The sequence below is a fragment of the Harmonia axyridis genome, chromosome 4 (genome assembly GCF_914767665.1).
Source record: "Harmonia axyridis chromosome 4, icHarAxyr1.1, whole genome shotgun sequence".
NCBI lineage: Eukaryota > Metazoa > Arthropoda > Insecta > Coleoptera > Coccinellidae > Harmonia > Harmonia axyridis.
In genome coordinates, this window is record NC_059504.1 from 23,378,288 (window position 1) to 23,402,238 (window position 23,951).

Below are 23,951 nucleotides of genomic sequence, written 5' to 3' on the forward strand. Positions count from 1 at the left end.
TGACTTGGAAGGCCTTGACTTCCATAGTTATACAAAAAAAAACGAGAAAACACATGCATTCGTCATACGAGGACTCAATGCAGATTTAGACATTGAGGATCTCAAAACAGAACTAATAGAAGAACACGATGTAAATGTAAAAAACATTTACAGAATGAAAGGTACGAAAAATCCTTCATACCTGACAATAACCGACAACAAGGTTACTCTAAAGAGCCTAAAGAAGAAGGTCAGAATCCTCAATTATACGATAATTTCCTGGGAAAGGCATTATTCCACAAGGAAAATGATACAATGCCGAAGATGCCAAAGATGGGGACACGCCACGTCAAATTGCTACGCGGCAAAAAAATGCCTTAAATGTGCTGGCGATCATCTGTCGATGGAGTGCACTATGGCAAAGACGGAACCGCCGAAATGTGCCAACTGCGAAGGAGCCCATCCGGCAAACAGCACGGCATGCGTGGAATATACTAGAATACTGGAAAGAAAAAAAACCAGGCAGAACCGAGATGTAAGAAAACCATTGGAGCAGCCTAAAAAATATACTGCGGCCCCGATTCCTGAAAAAAATCCCTGGGAGGAGAGGAAGAAGGCACAAGAAGCAAAAAATGCCCAAAGAAAACAAGAAAGTCCTGACCACCCAACAGACGGCTTCGGTGTGTTCAGCGACATTAGAAGCGAATTCGATAAACTTAATAAGCATATCGATATCAACTCTTTCTTCGAAAAATTAAAAAAATTAAATCAAATAATGGAATCGTGCAAAAACGGCGGTGAAAAATTTACCGCCTTTTATAATTTTATCAAAGAACTTTGATGGCCAACAACAACTTAACAAGACTCAATCTAGCTACCTGGAACGCTGACGGTGTTCGAAATAAAAAACAAGAGATTTCCTATTTTCTAAAAAAGCATTGTATTCAAATTTTCCTCATCAATGAAACTAAATTAAAACCTTCCGATAACTTCCAAATAAAAGGCTTCCACGTAGTTAGAAAGGATCGTTTATATAACAAAGGCGGGGGAGTAGCAATACTGGTGAGTCATACAATTCCCTTTAAAACCCTACCTGACATCCAAAGCTCCATTGAAAATATTGGAATAGAAATTGCAAACGGTCCAAAAATTATGTCTGTATATAATAAACCCAGTAATAAATTCAGAGAAAGTTGTCTAGAGAACCTTTTGTCAACAAATAATACTTTAATTGCCGGAGATTTCAACGCCCGTTTTAATAGTCATGCTAATAATGCCAACGGTCGAACCCTTTTGAAATTTTTAGAAAGTAATGACGAATGCGTCTTACATCAATCGTCTAGTCCTACCCACTTTCCCTACAACAACTCCACTCCTACAACAATAGATCTTTTGTTAGCTAAATCCTATCCTAACATTAGTGACCTTCAGTCTTTACCTGAACTTCCCTCAAACCATAATGTTGTCAAATTCAATATTCGAGGACACTTTAGAGACAAAACGACAAAGAAAATCTTCGATTATTCGACCACAGATTGGAAAGAATATCGTAGTATTTTAAACAGTAAAATCGTCATTAACAATAACATAGACTCAGTTGAATGTCTAGAGCAGGAATTATCCAAATTCTCAGAAGCTCTGATTTTCGCCCGGAACCGAACAACAAGAACCAAATTATTTTATCCTTACTCAGAATCACTTCCTAAGGAAATCATTGATCTGATTAAATCTAGAAATAGAATTCGTAAACTTTGGCAACATTTTCGAGATCCTCAAGACAAATTAGATTCGGATATTTTAAATGCAAAAATCAAAAGAGAAATGAAAATTTTCAAAAATCAAAAATGGGACAACAATTTAAAAAAGCTGAAACCAACTGATGGTTCTTTGTGGAAAATGTCAAAACTTCTGAGAAAAACACCTAATGAAATTCCTACCCTTACACATAATTCAACTGACTACGTTACCGACGAACAAAAATCTGAATTACTGGCCACGACCTTTGAAGAAATTCATGACATAGGTCACGTGGATAGTGATTCAGATCGCGCAATCATATCGACTGTCTCTGAATTCCTAACCCTAACACCTGATAGAAGTGAAATTAATAAATACTTGACTAACCCCACAGAAATAAATAACATTATCAGAACTCTCCGCCCTAACAAAGCCCCGGGACTAGACGACATCGACAACAAAATGATCAAAAATTTAACAAAAAAATCCATTGTACAGTTAACATATATCATAAACTCCATGATCAGGCTTAATCATTGGCCTAATAAATGGAAAACTGCACTTATAATACCAATTGGTAAAAACGGAAAGGAAAAACACCGTCCAACCAACTATAGACCGATCAGTTTATTGTCGACCGTGAGCAAATTAACCGAGAAGGTAATATTGAGAATCCTTACCCAAACTCTAAGAAAATCAGAATTACATGACCCGTTTCAATTTGGATTCAAAACAAAACATAATTCTACCCACCAACTTACTAGAATAATTACTGACACCATTAAAGCTTTCAATAAAAATCAAACAACTGCAATGCTTTTGCTAGATATTGAAAAAGCGTTCGACAGAGTTTGGGTTCACGGCTTACTTTACAAAATGATCAAATTAAAACTACCAATTTTTATAATCAAATTAATTAGTTCATATCTAACGAATAGAACATTTAAGGTCAAACTCGATAATTCCTTCTCCAAAGAAAAATCGATTAGAGCGGGCGTACCACAAGGTTCGGTGCTTGGACCTAAACTTTTCAATATTTTTATACACGATCTACCAGATTTCCCCAATACCAAAAAGGCACTGTTTGCGGACGACACCGCGATATACGCTCATTCTTTTAGCGCCATCGCAGCAACCCGACTAATTCAATACCACCTAGACATTCTCATGAATTACTATGAAACCTGGAAAATTCGTGTAAACGAAAAGAAAACAGAAATGATTATCTTTAGTCGAAAAATAAATGATACGAAACTAGTGGTTCCTCTCAAGATAAACAAACAACCAGTAACTCAAAAGCACACAGTAAAGTACCTAGGAATGGAGCTAGATTCTAGGCTCAACTTCAAAAAACATATTGAGAAAATTATGGGAAAAGCATATGGCGCAAAGAAATCTCTCTATCCCTTGCTACGCAAAAACAGTAAATTAAATTTCCAAAATAAAAAACTTATATACACAACACTAATTCGACCTCTAATGACATACGCCGCACCAGCGTGGTGTCACTTGAAACCACGACCTATGAGCCCTCTACAAAAATTTCAAAACAAAATTCTCAGACTCATTTTAAATAAAAACATTTTCACCAGAATCTCTGAACTGCATGACTCATCAGAAATCGAAATGGTAAAGGACCATATTAACAATATATCGACGAAATTTTACGAAAAAACCAGTTATGTAAGCGATCCTGTAAATGAAATAACCGCAACACGATTCAATAACAAGAATCAAAATGACAAGCATGTGCTCCCTTACGAGCACCTTGCCATATTCAATAAGGTATTTATACCTTATGAACAAAATTGACCCCCGATATTCAATAAGGCTTTACACCTTATAACCCAAGTTGAACCCATTAAAAGTTCTTCACATTCCATGAGAAGGCAATCTTGAAAGAAAGATTAATAATATAAAGCAGGTTTTTTTGTTTTATTTTCCTGCCAACATCAATAATAATTATTTTAAAATTAAGACTAATTGATAAATTAAATTCAATATATTTATTTTTTGCAAGACTGTATGTCAAAATATTATAAAAATAGGTTAACATTCATTTGTAGGAACTATTAATTATACATTATAATAAAAAAACTGTACTGTAAATAATCATTCTGTAAATATGTTAATAAAGATTCTTTGTATTGTATTGTATTGTATCAATTAGGCGGTTCCCCCGGAGTGAGGCCCTTTCATTGCACTACGATTGGGCTGACCTCTGCGATTATCCCTAATGCGGATAACTCGGGCGCGTAATTTTTGGTAGTCGGGACTGCGTACGCGCTGTCCCGGATTTTAATAATTAAAGCAATGTTTGTTTTGCTGCTGCGGGGTATACGTTTGTCGAGTAGTCTAGTTTTTGATTGTCTGCTGGTTTCTGTGCCTAAATATGGCGGCTTTTTGTTTACATTCTCCGTTTACCTGATTTTTGGGACTTATTCGAAATGTAAGACCCATTTTTACGTCAATGTAGTAGATATTCTTCAGTTGAATAAATTTGTTCTATTAGCGTATTCGACTCGCTGCACTAGTGCGAATTAATTCGAACTTATTAGCTCGACAAAAATTCGAATTAATTCGCATTGGTGCAGCCAATCGAATACGCTATATATACAAATCAATCAGGCCCAATAATTTTTATTTTGACGAAGTGTCACTTCAGTTAATCGTGTTCTTAAGTTCTATGGTTAAGCCCCTCTCCATTCGCCATTTTTAGGCTAAATTTGAACGTATAATTGTCGCCATTGTGTTTTATCAACCCATATATGCCCAATGACCTATATGTAGTACACAATTGACTTGTCGATTCTTGTCTATGTCACTGTGATTCGGGAGAGCACCGTGTCTCATATCATCAGTATGCAGTTCATTCTAAAGCGAAACGCTTCGAATGCACCCATTGTTTGACAAATAGGTTTTGTCGGAGTTTGAGTTGCGCTTTGTTAGGTAAGCTAAAACTTCTCCTATAATAAGTTTAAAAATATGACTTTTTCATAATGATACTTTGTGCTAGGGCTTGAAGTTCATATTTTCTTATGTTTCTCTTTTGATTTTCCTTTATTGTGATAAGCTATGATGTATTATATTTAGACGTCCTATATATATTTGACGGTGAATAGCGAGAATATCTCGGAACTGTTGAGTTTTTTTGCCGTCATCCTTTGTTATCGCAAAGCAGATGATGCATAGACATTAATGTGTAAAGAGTTCCATACACTGACAAGGTTTTCATTTCAAACTTCTTCGGATGGTGGTTTAGTGAGATTTTGGGAAATATATTTTCCTCAAACAGGCACGTACTGGTAGAGTATGAACTACACCTATGAATGCTGTAAGAAGAAAGAGAACAGTCACACTGTATGTATGAGATGTTTTAGTCATTTTCATCTGAGCTGTCTGGAAAGGAAGAAATCAGCTAAAGTAGTGGATGGAGGAAGTTGCTTATGTTCTATAGAATGCCAGAGAAGTTACAAACGTGAGGAAGAAGAGAAAGTTTTACAAGTGAAGAAACTGAAGGAGTATACCCAGAAAATTAAGAACTTGGAGGAGAACATTTTTCACATTGAAGAGGAGAACGAGATAAAGGTGAAAGAGTTGTCAGACCAAATGGATAAAATGAGTCTGTTGGGTATTGAACGGGAAAACCAAATAAGAACTCTTAGAAGGAATAGTGAAACTTTCGAAAACGAAGTTTTTCTATCGGAGAGTGAATATGAGGCGAAGATTAAGGCATTAGAGAAGAGTGAGAAAGAACTGCACGAAAAATTGCAGGCTTCTGAGAATATGGTCGCTAGTATACTGGAGGATTTGAATGCCAGCAGAGAGATTGGAAAGGAGTTAAGGGATGAGGTAAACAAATTGAAAATTACAAATCAGACCCTTGTCAGTAAAATAAAGGATCTTGATGAAGAAAATGAAAGGAATAGAGAAGATGTACAGACCAAATCAGAGGAGATTGAAAAACTAAATGAAGACTTGAAACAATTGAAGAAAGAAGAACAAAATTTTGAGAAGGCCCCAACCCATAAAAACGATCGAGAGGAACAGGGACAATATATGTGTGAAGGAGGAATTTCGGATGAGAATTTGCTGAAACTGGAAAAAAGATTATATGGGAGATTACTATTACAGTTACGAGAGAATTTATTACCTGAAATAGAAGGTAAGAAGACAAAACCAAAGGATGTAGACGACTGCAAAAAGGCACACTCCAAAGATAAAGATGATGGTGAAAAAACACAACCCAGAAAGAAAGATGACAACAAAACAGCTCCAACTAAAAACTACGCTGATGTGATCAAAAAATCTGAGACCAGGAATGTTAAAAACAAACAGGAATATATAACACCACGAATAGTTATAAATGAAGAACAGACCGTTTTATCTGAAAAAGAAGATCACCTGAGGAAGAATAAGGTTAGAGAAGATTTTTGGACAACAGTGGGAAATCAAAGGAAGAGGTCACGAAATAGGAGTGCGATAGAGGGAAATAGTGACATTGTTAATCTGCCACCAGATGCAGTTTTCACCAGTGCTGAAAAGAAAGCCTGGCTTTATGTGGGCAGAGTGAGCTTAAAGGCAACGGAGGATAACATCAAAAACTTCCTTGTCCAAAAATTTCCAAACAGGGAGTTCACAGTTAATATGTTGCCCAAAAGAGAGGATGCTGGTTGTATCGCTTTCAAGGTTTCAACCGACATCTCGTTGATCAATGAATTACAGAAACCAGAAATATGGTCTCAGGGAGTTCTCGTCAGAAGATATCAGTTTTTTCGGCAGAGAATGTCTAACTAGTATAGCTAGACAACCAGAGAAGAATACCCCGAAAATGAAATAACAGTAATCCATCAGAATTTACAATCGATAGGAAATTGTGTAGATGAATTGAACGAGTTCCTACAGGCCCAAAACAAGTGTACATTCCTATGCGTCACAGAACACTGGAAAACCGCAAGTCAACTTCCGATCTATAAAATTGAACACTACAACCTGGCTGCTAGTTTCTGCAGAACCTTAGAGAACAAACATGGGGGAGTGCCATATATGCCAGAGATGGTTTATTAGGGAAAGTAAGAAAAGAAGCCACAGAGAACTCAGTAGAAAATCACATTGAGATTTCAGCTTGCGAATTTAAGATCAACAAGACAAAGATCATTGTATCAGCAGTATACAGACCACCAAGTGGAGATTTCGAGACATTCCTACAAAGACTAGAAAAACTGGTAGCACTCTTCACAAATGAGGCTAATAAAACGGTGATAATAGCGGGTGATTTCAACGTAAACTTTGTCAACAAGGATAGCATTGAAAGATTACAAATGTGCTCAATGCTCAATTCCTATGGTGTATACCATACAATTAGCGAAAACACTCGCATAACTGAAACAGCAGCATCTTGTGTGGACAATGTTCTAGTTAACAGGTGTAGTATTTCGGGGGAAATCCTTCACTCACAGATTTCTGACCATACCGCACAAAAACTTACAGTTACTATTGGCAAGACAGAGACCAAAAAAGTAATGAGGAGAATTTTCAATCAAGAAAACATTGATACTTTCCTAAATGCCTTAGGAAGTTTAGAATGGATGGAAATTCGCGAAATAGATGAAAGAGACGTTAATGGACAATGGAAATGGTTTATGAAGTTGTATCTGGCATGTTTCAATGGATGTTTCCCACTCAAGAGGATCACACTAGGAAGTAGGCAAAGGAGAAGAATGGATCCAGAGGTGGCAGAGTGCAAAAACAGACTGGATATTCTCTATACAGTAAGTAGTGTTAATGGAATGTATAGGAATACTTATCGAGAGACTAAGAAGGAGTACAACAGGAAGCTGAAAGAAAGCAGGTCCAAACGATACCAAGAAAGATTGGTCGAATCAGATAACAAACAGAGAACCACATGGAATATAGTAAAGGATATCAGAGGGACAGTAAACACGAGAAATAAACAAGTTGATGGAGATCCCAAGACTGTGGCTGACCGTTTTAATGATTTTTTAATAACTTCAATCAGAGATCTGGTATCAACAATGAATCCACAATCCTATACAAGTAAAATCAAGAGGAACAGTATATCCATATTCCTACACCCTGCAACTCCAGAGGAGGTGATGAAGGTCGTTAAAAACCTAAAAAACAAGATGAGTGCAGGTAGTGATGAGGTCCCAACAAGGATAATGAAATTGAGTATAGAAAGCATAGTGGACATTGTGACATATATTTTGAATAATTCCTTGAAGTGTGGACTCTTCCCGGATGGTTTGAAGTTGGCCAAGATAAGACCAGTTTATAAAAAGGGTGATCAAGATAAACTGGAAAACTAGACCGATCAGTCTGTTGTCTTGCTTCTCGAAGATCTTCGAATCTGTTATGTGTAACCGCATAATAGATTTTTTTACTACATCCAACCTACTGAGTAAAACACAGCATGGCTACCAAAAAGGAAAATCGTGCCAGACTGCAATATTCCAATTCACACAGAACATCATTGAGGCACTGGAGAAAAGTGAAGTTGCTATGGCCCTATTTTTTGACTTGACCAAGGCGTTTGACTGCTTGGATCATTTCATACTTCTCGATAAACTTGAGAGATACGGCATTAGAGGTCCTGCTCTAGCATGGTTTGAATCATATCTGTCGGATAGGAAACAATTTGTACGGGTGGATAAAGAAGGTGAGACAGGTTTATCAGAAATCAGGACTATTGATACTGGCGTAGCACAAGGTGGAGTGGCTGGACCCTTGCTGCTCATTGTTTATCTGAATGACATTGCTGAAATCTTGGAGGAAACTGACTGTTTCAGTCTTACTAACTACTCAGATGATACGAATATCCTTATCAGACAAAAACTCTTTCCAGACCTACTTAATTCAGCTGGCAACATACTGAAACAAATGAAAGAATGGTTTAGTTCAAACAAACTATTCCTCAATGACGAGAAGACGAATGCGATGATAATCAGAACAAATCGCCCTGGTTATGCGCTACCTACGGAGATCGTATTGAACAAGGAAAAAATGAAGTTAACAAACAGCACCAAATTCTTGGGTATGACTCTTGATTGCTGTCTGAGCTGGAACTGCCACGTCGAGGAAACTATTGATAAATTGAATAGGGTGAGCTACTGCATACGTATCCTGAGGAGATATGTAGATGACATTACGATTAAAATGGTATACCATGCTAACTTCGAGTCAGTCTTCCGATATGGGATAGTTTTTTATGGAAATAGCAGAGACATCAAACAAATCTTTGTCGTGCAAAAACGGGTCATTAGAACCATGGCAGGAATAGGATACAGAGAGTCATGCAGAGGGCATTTTAGAAGAGCAAAAATCCTGACCCTGAGTGGAGTGTACATCCAGGAATGCCTGCTGTTCTTCTATAAAAATAGGGAACTTTTTAAGGAGTATGAACCCCAAAATGTTTATGAAACAAGAACAAATAACTATTCATACCCAATCCATCACCTAACGATGACGAAAAAGACTGCCCTGTATAGCTGTTTAAGGTTGTTCAACAGATTGCCAAATAAAATAAAAATAGCTGGTCCTATTAATAGGTTTAAAAAAGAGGTCCATACGTTGCTGATGGACCTTGAACCGTATACAGTGGAAGAGTATTTGTTGGGGAGACTGGCATAGCGCTCACCGATTCTTGATTTATGACATCAATTTTGTTTAATAATTTGCTTATTTATGTACTCAGGTTATTCCTCAAAATAAAGATTATTGTTATGTTATGTTATGTTATTTAGGACATTAAGAAAATAAACTACTTTTTTATTATTTGAAATATTTTATCAATATTTTGCGATTTCTGTATATTCCAGGGGATTCTCATTACATGAGGCACTAGCTATGATAGAAGATGAAGAAATTGAGGCCGACTCAATAACCTTGCTTCCACCTGTTAATGCATGTGGTGACGTTACCGATGAGGACTCTGGCGATGAAGATCAAATGCACATCAATAACTTACCTGCAAGCCAGATGCAAAGCAATGTGGAGATAAATTCCGTGTTTTTGGAAGATGACTTGGATTCTGAAGATGAAATACCACTCGTCGCAATTAGAAAAAACAATAAGAGGAGTTAGAAAAACAAAAAACTAAAGAAATAGTTCGCTATGTAAGACATGACTTACCAGTTGACAATTATGTTTTTCCCTTGGATACTGCAGATATCTTGCAACCGGACCTGACTCCAGTTGAGCTTTTCTTTCGATTTTTTGATGATTTTGTTCAAAATAGTAGAAGAAACAAATCGTTATTCACATCAAAAAAAACAACATATCTGTTGATGTATCAGAGATCAAAATATTTCTTCGGAATATTGATTCTGATTGGTTATTCTTGTGTTTCCTGTAGAACAATGTTTTGGAAAAATTCTAGAGATACACACAATGATCTTGTCTCCCAAGCAATGTCTCGAGACAAGTTTGAATATATAATGAGTCATATTCATTTTTCCGATAATCTAACTCTTGATAAGTCAGATAAATTTTCCAAACTCAGACCACTTTTCAGCCACCTCAATAAAAAGTTTTTTGGAAAATGCAGTTCCCGAAGAGCACTACACTATCGATGAAGCCATGGCTCCTTATAATGGACGGCATAGCTGCAAGCAATACATTCACGGAAAACCAATCCGTTATGGCTTCAAACTTTGGGTTGGCGCAAATCGTCTTTGATATATAAATTGGTTCGAACCATACCAAGGAGCTGTAACTTATGTAAATAATAATAATAATTAAGAATTTCGACGAGAACCAGGGGGACCACAAGGACCGAACACGACCGAGCTCTACCCTTCTGATATTTTAAATATCTGGGATTGAGTGAATGTTCCTCTTAGCGAGGAGTGAGAAGCCGACGGCGAGGAGAAATCCTACGCGTATAGGCAAAAGTCGTGGATAATGAAACTCCAAGTTTCTGAGCAAAGAGTAGCTAACCAATACCGTCATATTGAGAAATAAACTTGTACCCGATGAGAGACTTAACACCATAAAAAATGAAGTCCAACTGAGGCTACAGAATAGGAACCTCACTAACAACGAAACGACAATTGAATAAAACTACGATTGTGCTGAAAACCAACACAACATCAATGCACAAATGAACTCTGAGGAACAAAACAACGCAGATGTGATAGCAATACGTGATGCTCAACGACGGAATATACATGCTGCAGTCGTCGAAAATAATAATAATAATAATAATAGTGCTTTATTTCAGATCAAATTAAATATGTACATGTACATGAAAAATGAAATGAAATAGTGTCATAAGTCATAACTTGAATAGATTTACTTGATATAATCTGATATACTGTATGGCTCTAAGTTCAACAAATATACAAATAATTTCTTTTTGAAGCATTTAGTGTCTTCGATCCTTTTTATGTTGTCAGGTAGAGAATTATAAAGTTTTAAGCATCTGAACTCTAGCTGTTTTTGAGTTGTTGTGAGATTACATAGTGGGTAATTATAATTATTGTTTCTTGTCATGTGTGTGTGGTCACTTTTGAAATGTTCAAACATACATTTGTTCTTCTGAAGAAATAGTAGGCATTCCTGCGCATATATAGCATACACTGTCAAGATGCCATTCCCCTTGAAGAAACCTCTGCAAGACTGTCGGTATTCCATTTTGTTGAGAATTCGAATCGCTTTTTTCTGCAAGATAAACAATGACGACATATTTCCTGACCCATAAAATATTATGCCAAATCTGATTTTCGATTCAATGGTAGCATGGTAAATAGTCTTCATTACTCTTGCATTTAGGTGTTTAGATAAGGTTAAAAGTGCATAAATGGATGATCCCAACCCTTCACAGAGACTGTCTATGTGTGCGCTCCAGTTAAGTCGATGGTCTATAACAATTCCCAGAAACTTTGCATGCTCAGATACTGCAACTTTGCAGCCATTCAAGGTTATATCTCTTGGACTCCCAATAGTAGGATGGAAAAGAATTGAGTTTGTTTTGGCATTGTTCAATATTAAGTTATTCTCTCCAAACCATTTTTCAGTGTACTCCATTACCTGCGATGCCAAGAGCTTAAGGTCTGGCCACAGTGTTTCCACAGCGAGTAAATTCGTGTCATCAGCATAATGCACGCTCATTATCTTTCCATCGAACCAATCAACTTCAATTCCATAGTCATTCAGGTACACCAGGAAGAGGAGTGGACCAGCGATCCCTCCCTGAGCAATACCCAAGATGATATCCCTCAAATCCGATGTAACTTCCATGCCGTTCATACATATTCTCACAAGTTGAGTTCTTCCTTGTAGATATGAAGTGATCCATTGAAGTGCTGTCCCCTCGACTCCACAACACTGGAGCTTTCTGAGCAGAACCTTTGAGTCCAGGCAGTCATATGCCTTGGAGAGATCCAAAAAAAGTCCAAAAGCCAAGTCTCCATCCTCAAAGGCATCAGTAACTTTCTTGACAAACTGATACATAGCTGTCTGAATGGACCGCCCTCTTAGGTATCCATGCTGGCTCTTTTTAAAGAAAGCACTTTCCAGAAGAAACTCCATCAACTGACTGCAGAAGGCCATCTCAAAGATTTTGGAGAATGTGGTTATCACGCTGATAGGTCTGTAATTGCCGTAACAAGCCTCATCCCCTCCTTTATATATTGGGACTATTACTGCCGTTTTAAGACTGTCTGGGAAAACTCCTGTTTTGATAGAATTGTTTATTATGAATTTCAGAGGTTCTATAATTTCATCACAGGTCTGCCTTATTAAACTATTTGATATGCCATCTATTCCGCTACTGTGTTTATTTTTCATCTTCTTAATTATTGATTTGAGTTCTTCAGATGACAGAGCATTCAGTTGAAATTTCCTTTCTGGTTCCTTGTTCTCCTCGTTTTTATTGAACTTATTCTTTATTATGGATTTTGTCAGCTGGGATGCATTGTTCACAAAGAAGTTATTCATATCATTGGCAATTTTTTTCGGGTTTCCCTTCAATGGGAGTTCTCTTGATTTATTTTTATTTTTTAAGGAGTTTATTATTGACCAGGTAGCTTTGTTCTTATTGTCTGCATTATTTATCTTTTCCTCAAGTGCTTTCTGTTTTTGTTGAATTAACGCTGAATCATATTCTTTCTTGACCTGTTTATATTCTTATATCCAGAAGAAGACCAAAGAGAACTCCTGGAGCGATTATCTGCCACAATGAATAGATGCGTTGTAGAATTTGAGGGCACAGATCCATTGAGACGACCGATTCTGCCAAGATTGAGGATGAATATGAAAAACAATATGGATTCACTGAAGGGAAATCTACAGAAAAGATTCCTACGCTGTGTATTTTTATCCATTTATGTAAGGCATTCGATACTGTATGCCATATTCGTTTGCTCAAGAAGTAGAAAAATTGTGGATTTAGAGGACCAATATATAAATTGCTAAAAAGCTACTTGTCAAATAGAAAACAGGTTGTAGAAATTGGGCATTCCAAGAGTAAAGAGGAAACAGCAGAGTACGGAGTTCCGCAGGGTACTGTATTAGGACCTATTTTATTCCTCATCTACATAAACAGCTTTCTAAAAATGAAGGAATGAAACATATAAACCATTAGGGGTTGGTGCATCGGTTGTACTTAGTTATGCTGATCGACTAAGAAGCAGGTGGACTGACTTGAGATTCCACTTCTTCTTTGATAACTTTTTCACATCTCCTGCTTTGTTAGAGAATTTACTAAAGAAGAGCATTTACGGCACTGGAACCATTCGTCAAAATCGTATGTCAATGTCTGTCTTGAAAGATACAAAAACTATGAAAACAGAAAAACGAGGGATATTCGACTATGCAAAAGTTCAAGATGAAAACATTGTTTTCGTGAAGTGGATTGATAATAATATTGTTTCATTTGGATCTACCAAAGGTCGAATTGAACCAGTGAGTTCAGTGCAACGATACTCCCAGAAAGAAAAGAAGTTTGTTCATGTACCACAACCCCATCTGATCAAATTGTATAATAAAAATATAGGGAGAGTTGATCGATCGGATCAAAATATCGCTCAGTATCGTGTACAAATAAGAGGAAAGAAATGGTATTTTTCCCTAATCTCCCACTGCAGAGATATGGCAATAACTAATGCATGGCATATTCACAAAAAATCTGGTAAGGCTATGGATCAGTTGGCATTCAGAAGAAGCATAGTCATAACTCTCTTGGAGCGATATAAAAAAAAAATTGCATACCAAAGAGGTAAGCCTCGTCAATTGACGGAATTGAGGTATGACCGTTTGGATCATATTTAGTCGTTGCTCAGGACAAGCAGACCCAGTGTGCTCAGTGTCATGCTAAAACCACAACCAGATGTAAGAAATGCGATGTTGGAATACATGTGAAATGTTTTGTAATATATCACTCTCCCAGGCGCGGATCCAGGGGGGGGGGACTGGGGGAACGTTCCCCCCCCAAATGGCCCAGGCACCTCTTAAATTTTGCTGGCCCTCCTAGAATTTGACATACTAAGGCTCAAATAATTACAAGATCAGGAAAAATTTCACCTTCAATACATTTTGTGAAAACCCATATTAAAGAACGGCAAAAAAAATGACGTCCCAAAATGGCGGTCCACATTTTCAGTATTTTGAGTATCTAAAAGTTCCCCCCCAAAAGTGGGTCCTGGATCCGCGCCTGCACTCTCCATAATATCACAGTCGTATAAATGCCCATTGTCCTATATGTAGGACACCTTCAAAGTAAAAAAACTGCAAATAAATAACAGTTATGGTCATTGTGTTTTATTTTTCGGGACTTTACATAAAAATGTAAGAAAATTAACCGCACAAACTTTTTAGGCATATATGGGTTAATAGCGTATTCGACTGGCTGCACTAGTTCGAACATTTTTGCAATTTGGGGGTGCTGCTCTGAAAATATGAATTTGTAAAGGATTATTCAAAATAAAAAGAAAATGATAACAGGTATCCATCAAGGAAAAGCGCTAAGCGCCCATTTGTGTTTTCCGTAGACAGACCCAATGGGTTTTCGGATATCTTTTCGCAAAACTCTCGAACGCTGCCTGGACAAATGGAAAAAAAAGGGTTGCAAACGTGTACCTACGATGGAAAAACTATCCTGAAATTTAGACCTCAAATTTTGCATTTGGAGGTGCCAACTTCACACTTTCCGAAATTTCGAATGATCGATATTTTGGTCTGTGGTTGGACGAATGAAATTATTGTGTGGAGGGGACAAACCATTTTAAACACTTTTTTGGCAATTTGGGGGCACTGCTGAGAAAATGAACGGATAAGACGACTTTTCTCATATCTCTTGAACGGTGCCTGGACAAATGAAAAAAAAAGGGTGGACAAACATGGACCTACGATGTTGAAATTTTGATCCCAAAACAATCAATGAGACACAACAATCCCTAAACTCAAAATTGAGGTGCTAGCTTCAAACAGCTCGCCTGTTATGGTGCATGTAGAACATCCTGTTTAGAGAACTTTATGTACCGAAATACATACAACTTCTAGTGTGAAGTTGTACATGTACATATATTCTCACATGTATTGTATATTACCATAGTATAAAGAATTCCTTATACTAGACAAACGTATACACCGCAGCAGCAAAACAAACATTGCTTTAATTATTGAAATCCGGGACAGCGCGTACGCAGTCCCGACTACCAAAAATTACGCGCCCGAGTTATCCGCATTAGGGATAATCGCAGAGGTCAGCCCAATCTTAGTGCAATGAAAGGGCCTCACTCCGGGGGAATCGCCTTGTTGATCGCGGTATCCCCTACGCCAGGTAAGTATGCTTAATGTAGCTTTCAACGTCTTTTTGCCTCTTTGGGTACTACTCTTTTCAGTAATATGTGGTAGGTGGCGCTATCTATCGGTACACATTACACTGACTTAATAAACCACAGTGACGACACGAGTGGTCTGATTTTTGGTTGGCTAAGCCTAAATATGGCGGCTTTTTGTTTACATCCTCCATTTACCTGATTTTTGGGATTTATTCGAAATGTAAGGCCATTCTATAAAGTCACTTTAGTATTCTTCAGTTGTATAAATTTGTTATATTTACAATCAAATACTATCTGGCCCAATAATTTTGATGAAGTGTCAGTTCAGTCGATTGTATTCTTGAGTTCTATGTACCCATTCGCTATTTTTGGGCTCAATTTGAACGAACTGTCACCACCGTGTTTTATTAATTATTACATATATTAGTACATATTACTGTGACTTAATGAAACACAGTGGCGACAGCACGTTCAAATTGAGCCTAAAAATGGCGAATGGGGACATTATACTCAAGAATACAATTAACTGAACTGACACTTCGTCAAAATCAAAATTATTGGGCCCGATAGTATTTGATTGTAAATATAACAAATTTATACAACTGAAGAATACTAAAGTGACTTAATAGAATGGCCTTACATATCGAATAAATCCCAAAAATCAGGTAAATGGAGGATGTAAACAAAAAGCCGCCATATTTAGGCTTAGGTTGTGGTTTATTAAGTCAGTGTAATGTGTACCGATAGATAGCGCCACCTACCACATATTACTGAAAAGAGTAGTACCCAAAGAGGCAAAAAGACGTTAAAAGCTACATTAAGCATACTTACCTGGCGTAGGGGATACCGCGATCAACAAGGCGATTCCCCCGGAGTGAGGCCCTTTCATTGCACTAAGATTGGGCTGACCTCTGCGATTATCCCTAATGCGGATAACTCGGGCGCGTAATTTTTGGTAGTCGGGACTGCGTACGCGCTGTCCCGGATTTTAATAATTAAAGCAATGTTTGTTTTGCTGCTGCGGTGTATACGTTTGTCGAGTAGTCTAGTTTTTGATTGTCTGCTGGTTTCTGTGCCTAAATATGGCGGCTTTTTGTTTACATTCTCCGTTAACCTGATTTTTGGGACTTATTCGAAATGTAAGACCCATTTTTAAGTCAATGTAGTAGATATTCTTCAGTTGAATAAATTTGTTCTATTAGCGTATTCGACTCGCTGCACTAGTGCGAATTAATTCGAACTTATTATGCCATTAGCTCGACAAAAATTCGACTTAATTCGCATTGGTGCAGCCAATCGAATATGCTATATATACAAATCAATCAGGCACAATAATTTTAATTTTGACGAAGTGTCACTTCAGTTAATCGCGTTCTTATGTTCTATGGTTAAGCCCCGCTCCATTCGCCATTTTTAGGCTAAATTTGAACGTATTGTTGTCGCCATTGTGTTTTATTAATAGCGTATTCGACTGGCTCCACTAGTTCGAATTTATTCGAGCTAATTATGTCATTAAGCACTACAAGAATTCGAATTAATTCGCACTGGTGCAGCCAGTCGAATACGCTATGAGTCACTGTAGAACACATGTTCAACAATGAATATTTGATTAGTGAAATATATGGTTCTACTTCGAGTTTGACATCGATATATGTCGCCTGATGGGTCAACTAAATGATTTATTTCGAACGATTCAATTATAGACAAAAATATAGAAATGAGGAAAAACCGATAAAGGAAATCAACACTTACTTGATTGTATATCGTAGATAATTTACAATTTCGAATTCCAAGAGAGTTATTTTCAATAGTGATGACAATTGGTAACGAGAAATGAAAAGGGCATATGCATTAGCACTGCTCAATGTAAGAGAAAATGGATGGAATCACCACACTGAAGTATCTATGCTCACAAATGATCAGAGCATGATACACAATTCTATCAAATAAGAAAACTCATTGGGAAAAACAGTGGCTTACCCAAGGGGGGATATATCCCCTAGGAGAAAAATCCGTTATAAGTCAAAACGTTCAAAAATTTAATCCTGTAAAAATTAAATCAACTCTACAAGCGATTATATCGAAGGGTTAATGAGATCCTGAAGTAAAAGCTCCTAATTACTCTATTAAATCGATAGTAATTTCTCTAATTTTTTTAGGATCCTGAAGTAAATAAATAACATCCATTTTGTTTTGTTTTAGCCCACGGTTCTATCCAATTCATGACTTATTAGAGTAAACTAGAATATGAGAAATTTTTGTCATCTAACCATCATGAGAAATTAAGAACATTTAGAAGTATCAATGCAGTTGATATTTATAGCGGGAAAGATATCTATGCATCTTATACGAGAAACTAATAATTTTGGATCATTATAAATTTCATATAGGTACAGGGTGTCCCGGGAGTAACTGCACATACTACTATCAGAGGTAGAGTAGTACTAGGGAAGTACGGATTGACTATTAAAAATTAATTTCTGCCTTTCCTCGTAAAGCTCCAGGGTGAGTTTTCATATTCATGGAAATAACGAAACCATCATCAGAACCAAACTATTCACATAAACAACACTGAGATATCTCTTGACTGAATATAAAACGTGAAATTATTCCTAAAAAATTGTCTAAATAATCAGGAACTGCAATGAACTGATTTAATAATGCAACAACAAAATGAAAAACACAGAAACATAGTAAAAAGTATAAAAAATAATAAAGAGAACAAATTAATTCCTCATATAGAAATGCAGTCAATTTGATTTCAAGAGTTGTTTGAAATGAAAACCATTTGCTTGTACACATTTCTCTTGTCTAATTCTTGGATTGGATATAGCCTTTCGAATCATATCGCCATTATTTCTCACAGGGTAGAAGGTATTGTAAGTGCCTTTGCAACATACAAAGGAAATTTGGAACAACGTTTAGGACCTGTATGCAAATTAACACCGATGACAAAAGTATCAGCACAATTAGCTGTAGGAGAAAACATATCACCAGAAATTTGTGTATACATGTCAACTGCGTTATCGGTAATGAAAATGACTTGCCAACTAGTACAAAGCCACAAAGCAATATTTTTATGCAACAGGATGATTTTTCTGTCGAAACAATAAACACTGTCAAGAATGCCAATAAAACAAATTTAGGTGAAGAACATTCTGCAGCTGTAACAGAACTACAGAACATTTTGAACGCAGTAGTGAAAGAGGATCCAAAAATAAAACGGTTGATATGGTTAATGCCATGAAAAAATCAATAAAACTTTAAACATATTTATGACACAAATTCAATTCAATTTTATTCATGTTTCAAAAAATATCTCACCAAAAAGAACATTTCTGTTCAGCTAACATCAGTGAACCGAAGAAGAATCAGATGTGCTTTATCATGCGGCGTAAAACACATTCAAGCTGTTAAAAAATCCAACAAAGAAATGCCAAACAATCCTTAAAGGCAAAAATCTTAAAACAATATATTGATCTTGATAAACCAAATTCAAAATCACATGGAAATGCACACTAGGATTATACTTTAGTGAATTTTGCATTTAATGTAGTTTTTTGTATTTTAGTGTAGTTCCATAAACTGTTTTTACTGTACTTACTATACTATGTTATTTTTATGTGTACATATTAGTATTATTAACTATATGTTATTTTTTTGTATTTTAGTAGTTAGTATTTTTGGCGATAGTATATTATCGTTATTTTTATGAACGAAAACTGCAAAAGAAAGCAAATTTGAACGTGGTTGGGACTCCAACGAGGTAAACAATATCTCGAGAATGGTAGTGTATCAATAATACAACAGCTACTACCTCTGAACACTTGCCAGTGCTGAGTCGTGGTAAGATATATCTGAGTAGAGAGAGCATTAGTTCAGTCATTCTGAGCTGTTAGAAACGAATGAAACCATTACTGAGGAACGAGATCAATTGATGCGATTGAGCCGAGCACTACAAAAACCGGCCACAAAACGAGCAGAGGCATGATAAATTTATTCTACTTCATGACAATATTCGACCTCACGTTGCTAAACCCGTTAAAACCTATCTAGAAACGCTCAAATGGGACGTCCTACTCCACCCGCCGTATTCTTCAGATATTGCGCCATTAGATTATTAATTTTTCCGGTCGATGGCACATGATCTGGATCATTAGCAGTTCCACTCATATATGAAGACATCAAAAAATGGCTTGATTCGTGGATGGCCTCAACAGATGAAAACTTTTTCCGTAATGGTATTTGAGCTGTACCAGAAAGATGGGAAAAAATAGTAGCTAACAATGGGCAATACTTTGAATTCATTTGTAACCATAAAGTTTCATTTTCGTGAAAAAAACACAGGAACATAGTTGCTCACCTTTATAAACAACAGAATATGTAGTTCTACTAGCAAATGGTACTTTTTTATTGGATGAATCAGTTAGGATATTCGAAGTGCTCAAGTTTGTAGAGTTGAAAAGGCGGATAAATTAGTGTTTGATTTACACATTACTATTTCATCTCCCGGTAGGATATGTGAAGGTGATTCTTTAACATTGTTTACAGATGAAGTGATATTGATTTCTTTCTTCAGATTTCCGGCTTCATCGTTCTTATCGATGATAAGGGTAGCTTCATGGAAAGAGATTTTATATTTTAGTAGGGAATTGTTCAGAATCAATGAGTTCTTTGCTTATAATTCAAAAATTACTCTAATTAAAAGTTTTTGATGTGATAATTCATGAGTAATACTCCCTCTGATAGTATTTGACACTGGGGTTATTTCACAGGTATTAGGCCTGCGATAACTTAGTCATAATATTTTTTTTTATTCTGTTAGCACAACCAGAATGATAAACTATGGTACCAATTTTGCACTTAACAATGTTTTCAATTATAATTTAGATCATCAAATAGATAAAATCATATACAGATACTGCATTCAAGAATCGCTATCTGCAGAGAATTCCTAATTTCAATTTTTTGACTCGACGACATGTTCGTGAATTATTCTTCTTGAACATTTTATGTTTCTCGTTACACCATCAACGGCAATATTTCCGGATCCCCTATTCAGATTTTGCCCATTAATGAAATTAACTGAGGTATTCAAAATAGGTATCTATACTGCGAATTTCAAGTTTTTAGGTCCTTTTGTTTGAAAATTATACAGAGATGCACAGAATCGAAGACGGATTCGTTATCAGTGAATCAAACAGTGTCGCTTGAAAACATTCCCATCTCAAAATTCGAAAATTACGGAGATTTTGACGGAATGATATTGAACTCAATAATTAAAGATGATTATGAACTTATTCGTTTCATATAAAGTTTATAATGATAAACATTTGTGAAAATTTAGCCATGAAAAGGCACAGCATCATCGTGAATACTGTGAAAGAAAAACAAATATTATTACAAATTTTTTATTCAATTCATCAATATAGCAAATAATTTCGCTTCACATATTTGAAAAAATCTAAGACAAAAAAGTTTTTCTTTAAAAAACTTGAAATTTATAGAAGTCCTTGTCTTTTCAGATCCTCATACGTTTTTCTATTTACAACATTACCTTGCGAATCTTCATATTCCTCCTCCGTTTCTGGTTGCCAACGTTCATTTTGCTTCTGTACTTTCAACTTGTCCCAAAGGGCCAAAGCATCTTCTATTTGGGTAACGTTAGCAAAATGCGCAGTATTAGGAATGCCTAAGCATCTCATTCCATGAGCATGTCTCCATTCTGCGAAATGCCTCTGGAATGCTTTAGGGCCCTAAATAATATCATTAACATTAATTAAATTCGTGATTGACTTTGATGGTAAATCATTCAGAAACCACTCATGAATCTCAAAAAAGATTTCCCTTGGGGTTTCAATACAGAAGGGTAATATCATTCAGTGATTATGGTTAAGTAAACACTCGGACAATAATAAGTATATGATTGATAAAAAAATTGGAGGACCAATTTTGTCACTTGTATCATAATAAATATGAATTAAATATTTCTTTTTTTTTAATAAGAAATCCAAATTGTTAATTTTTAGGTTTTCTTGCACTCTATAATAATCAATCAATCAATCAATGTTATTTATTTTACATACTTTTCACTTGAGTGTTTAAACTGGTAAAGTGCCCTAAGCAATGGATTGTTTTTCTTCAATGTTTCATAATGTTAAATCGTAGAAAATTATTAAATTCTTCAATTGATTACAGTTACATTAACATTTTATATGATGGCATTATTGTTTATTCTCTGTCAATTCTCAGGTGGAGATATGAAATTGTATGTTAGTATTGCCAACCCATATAATTTAATGCAAGTCACTGATGGATATAAATGAACCAAATCATCGAATTGAATCAATCAAGAAAATATGCCAACACTTGTACAGAAGGCCCATTCTTATACTAGTACATTCGATTTTGCACTTATATTAGAATGACAGTACCCTCTGCACTAGTATTAGAAATAGCTTCAGCAAATTTCAAAATTTGAACTGTTATCTTCACATTCTAAAGCATTTTGATACATATTCAAGGAAACTCACCTTATAAACATAATTTCCACATATTTCACAATTATAACTTATGTTCAGTCCATGTAATTTATACAGCCAGTATGGTATAGGTTTACCATCCCATCCTAGAGGAAGATTCTTCGGATTATAAGGAACATCATCATCTGCTTCATCGGGACTATCATCTTCACTTTCCTCATTTTCACTATCATCTCTTTCACCATCAGTTCTAGCTTGTTTTCTTTGTACATTTTCTTTGGTAGCTGACCTTTGAGATGACACTAATTCAGCCAAACGGTAAATTTGTGCTTCTAGATAAGCCAAATCTTTATATCTCGCCTGTTCTTTTTCCTTACTAGCTTTTCCTGCTTTGTTTTTCGTCATAAGAGCTGGATCAAGGGAACCTTTTCCTTTTGTAGAGAACAATCTTTGAGCTCTTTCTTCTAAAGTACCTAAAATAAATAACTAATTTAATGTATGAACAACAATAACTAACTAATATCTTGTTGAGAAATGAACCAACCTCCACATTTTAATCCTAATGCCATCAGCGCAGATTTCAGCCTATCTAAACCAAGGGAAGCTAATTCTTCCCAGCTAGAAAAGGCTGATAAATCCAGATGTGCACCCATATTGGCCAACACTGATCCTGTTTCTTTTGGCCACCCAGGAAAATTTCCGGAATCCCATTCCTTCATTACCATTTCTGCCTCTGCTTCAATAATCTCTCCAAGGTTCATCAATGGCTTTATTCTTTGCACAAACCAAGTAAGATATTCAATCAAGTTAAGAAGATACTTTCTATACTCTCCTGTTTTACGTTCTTTTGGAATATCATACAACTGATCAAATGTAGCTAGGTAAGTAATGTAATCCACTTTTTCAATTCCCTTCAAATTGATATACTTCTCATAACATTCATGTAAATCTAAATACTTTCCATAACCTTCTTCATCAGTGAATTCAACCATATTGGCCATTTCCTCCGAAGGATTTTCTCTAGCCTTAGCCAATTCATCAAATTCAACCGACATAGGAATACTTATTTCATTAGGATGTTTTCTGTAAAAGTCTTTAATTTGTTTAAGACGATTATAAAATTCCTGGAATGCGTTTGGTCCTGTCAATGCAGCCACTTCAGCTTTTCTTTGACCATCTCTATCTTCATAAAGATCAATTAAACGTTCTGTAGATGTTAAATACTTATCAAGTAAATATTTTTGTCGATGATCGGAATTGATTACTTCTCGATAAGTTGCTTTTTTATGCAACATCTCCTTAACCATTGCATCAACCAGTCTCTCCTTTTCCTCATGGTATCTACGTTGCTGTTCTAATATCGTTTCCATACTGGAAATCGTAATTAAATCACTAAAATAGTAAAATTACTATTTCAACTTTCTAACCTTAGAAATTCTAATTGTCAGTTACACAAACATTTGTTTTGTAGACTAATCAACTACTTGAATTCTATGGTGAAACTATCCATAGACCTATATAATATATAAATATGATACAAAAAAAAATCATTATTATAAATAAATATTATATATTATTATTGTATATTATTTATTATTATTGTATAAGCAAAGACTAGTAGTCTGTGATATAAGTATCGTGTTCGGACGATTCAAGAGTAGGCTGCGCCCTCTTCAGCATTTGTTTTCAAATGTAGGGAAGATCATTATTGTAAACAGAAGAATTAAGAATTTCGTGGTTATTTGTGATATTTATTCAGGAAAAAATATGATGAAGAATGAAATAGTTTTCTTCTCCGTTCAACTCAATATATACGATAATTAAAAGGGGCAAGCCTCTGACGTGACGTGGTGAATTGTAAACCTTTAATTAAGAAGAATGATGATTATGAATGGGAAAGAAAACATAAATACTTTTACCCCTTTGAAATTATTCTCATATATACAGGGTG

The 23,951-nt window shown here is 35.8% G+C and overlaps 3 protein-coding genes and 3 non-coding genes across 6 annotated transcripts; 4 read left to right on the plus strand and 2 right to left on the minus strand.

Annotated features, from left to right (window-relative positions):
- Positions 1 to 3,849: 3,849 nt before the first annotated feature.
- LOC123679371 lies at positions 3,850 to 4,011 on the plus strand. The gene has a single exon (XR_006747386.1). It is a non-coding gene; the product is annotated as a U1 spliceosomal RNA (small nuclear RNA).
- A 1,017-nt stretch (positions 4,012 to 5,028) lies between these two features.
- LOC123677981 lies at positions 5,029 to 8,045 on the plus strand. Its single transcript, XM_045614738.1, has 2 exons — positions 5,029 to 6,471; positions 6,729 to 8,045. Exons 1-2 carry the CDS (start codon positions 5,029 to 5,031, stop codon positions 8,043 to 8,045), a joined length of 2,760 nt encoding a protein of 919 aa, XP_045470694.1.
- Positions 8,046 to 8,091: 46 nt separating this feature from the next.
- LOC123677982 lies at positions 8,092 to 9,366 on the plus strand. Its single transcript, XM_045614739.1, has one exon. It carries the CDS (start codon positions 8,092 to 8,094, stop codon positions 9,364 to 9,366), a length of 1,275 nt encoding a protein of 424 aa, XP_045470695.1.
- Positions 9,367 to 15,363: 5,997 nt separating this feature from the next.
- On the minus strand, positions 15,364 to 15,525 carry LOC123679364. Its single transcript, XR_006747380.1, has one exon. It is a non-coding gene; the product is annotated as a U1 spliceosomal RNA (small nuclear RNA).
- Positions 15,526 to 16,341: 816 nt separating this feature from the next.
- LOC123679365 lies at positions 16,342 to 16,503 on the plus strand. The gene has a single exon (XR_006747381.1). It is a non-coding gene; the product is annotated as a U1 spliceosomal RNA (small nuclear RNA).
- Positions 16,504 to 20,915: 4,412 nt separating this feature from the next.
- Positions 20,916 to 23,474, minus strand: LOC123678225 (splicing factor 3A subunit 3). Its single transcript, XM_045615125.1, has 3 exons — positions 22,545 to 23,474; positions 22,052 to 22,473; positions 20,916 to 21,274 (listed from the first exon to the last, which is right to left on the minus strand). Exons 1-3 carry the CDS (start codon positions 23,368 to 23,370, stop codon positions 21,020 to 21,022), a joined length of 1,503 nt encoding a protein of 500 aa, XP_045471081.1. The 5' UTR covers positions 23,371 to 23,474; the 3' UTR covers positions 20,916 to 21,019.
- Positions 23,475 to 23,951: the final 477 nt, after the last annotated feature.

Coding starts and splice junctions, on each gene's coding strand:
- LOC123677981 (XM_045614738.1), top strand. CDS start 5,029: ATGAACTACACCTATGAATGCTGTAAGAAGAAAGAGAACAGTCACACT. Junction 6,472..6,728: donor TATGGTCTCAGGGAGTTCTC/GTCAGAAGATAT, acceptor TAGTTTCTGCAG/AACCTTAGAGAACAAACATG.
- LOC123677982 (XM_045614739.1), top strand. CDS start 8,092: ATGTGTAACCGCATAATAGATTTTTTTACTACATCCAACCTACTGAGT.
- LOC123678225 (XM_045615125.1), bottom strand. CDS start 23,370: ATGGAAACGATATTAGAACAGCAACGTAGATACCATGAGGAAAAGGAG. Junction 22,474..22,544: donor ATTAGGATTAAAATGTGGAG/GTTGGTTCATTT, acceptor TATTTATTTTAG/GTACTTTAGAAGAAAGAGCT. Junction 21,275..22,051: donor GTGGAAATTATGTTTATAAG/GTGAGTTTCCTT, acceptor GATATTATTTAG/GGCCCTAAAGCATTCCAGAG.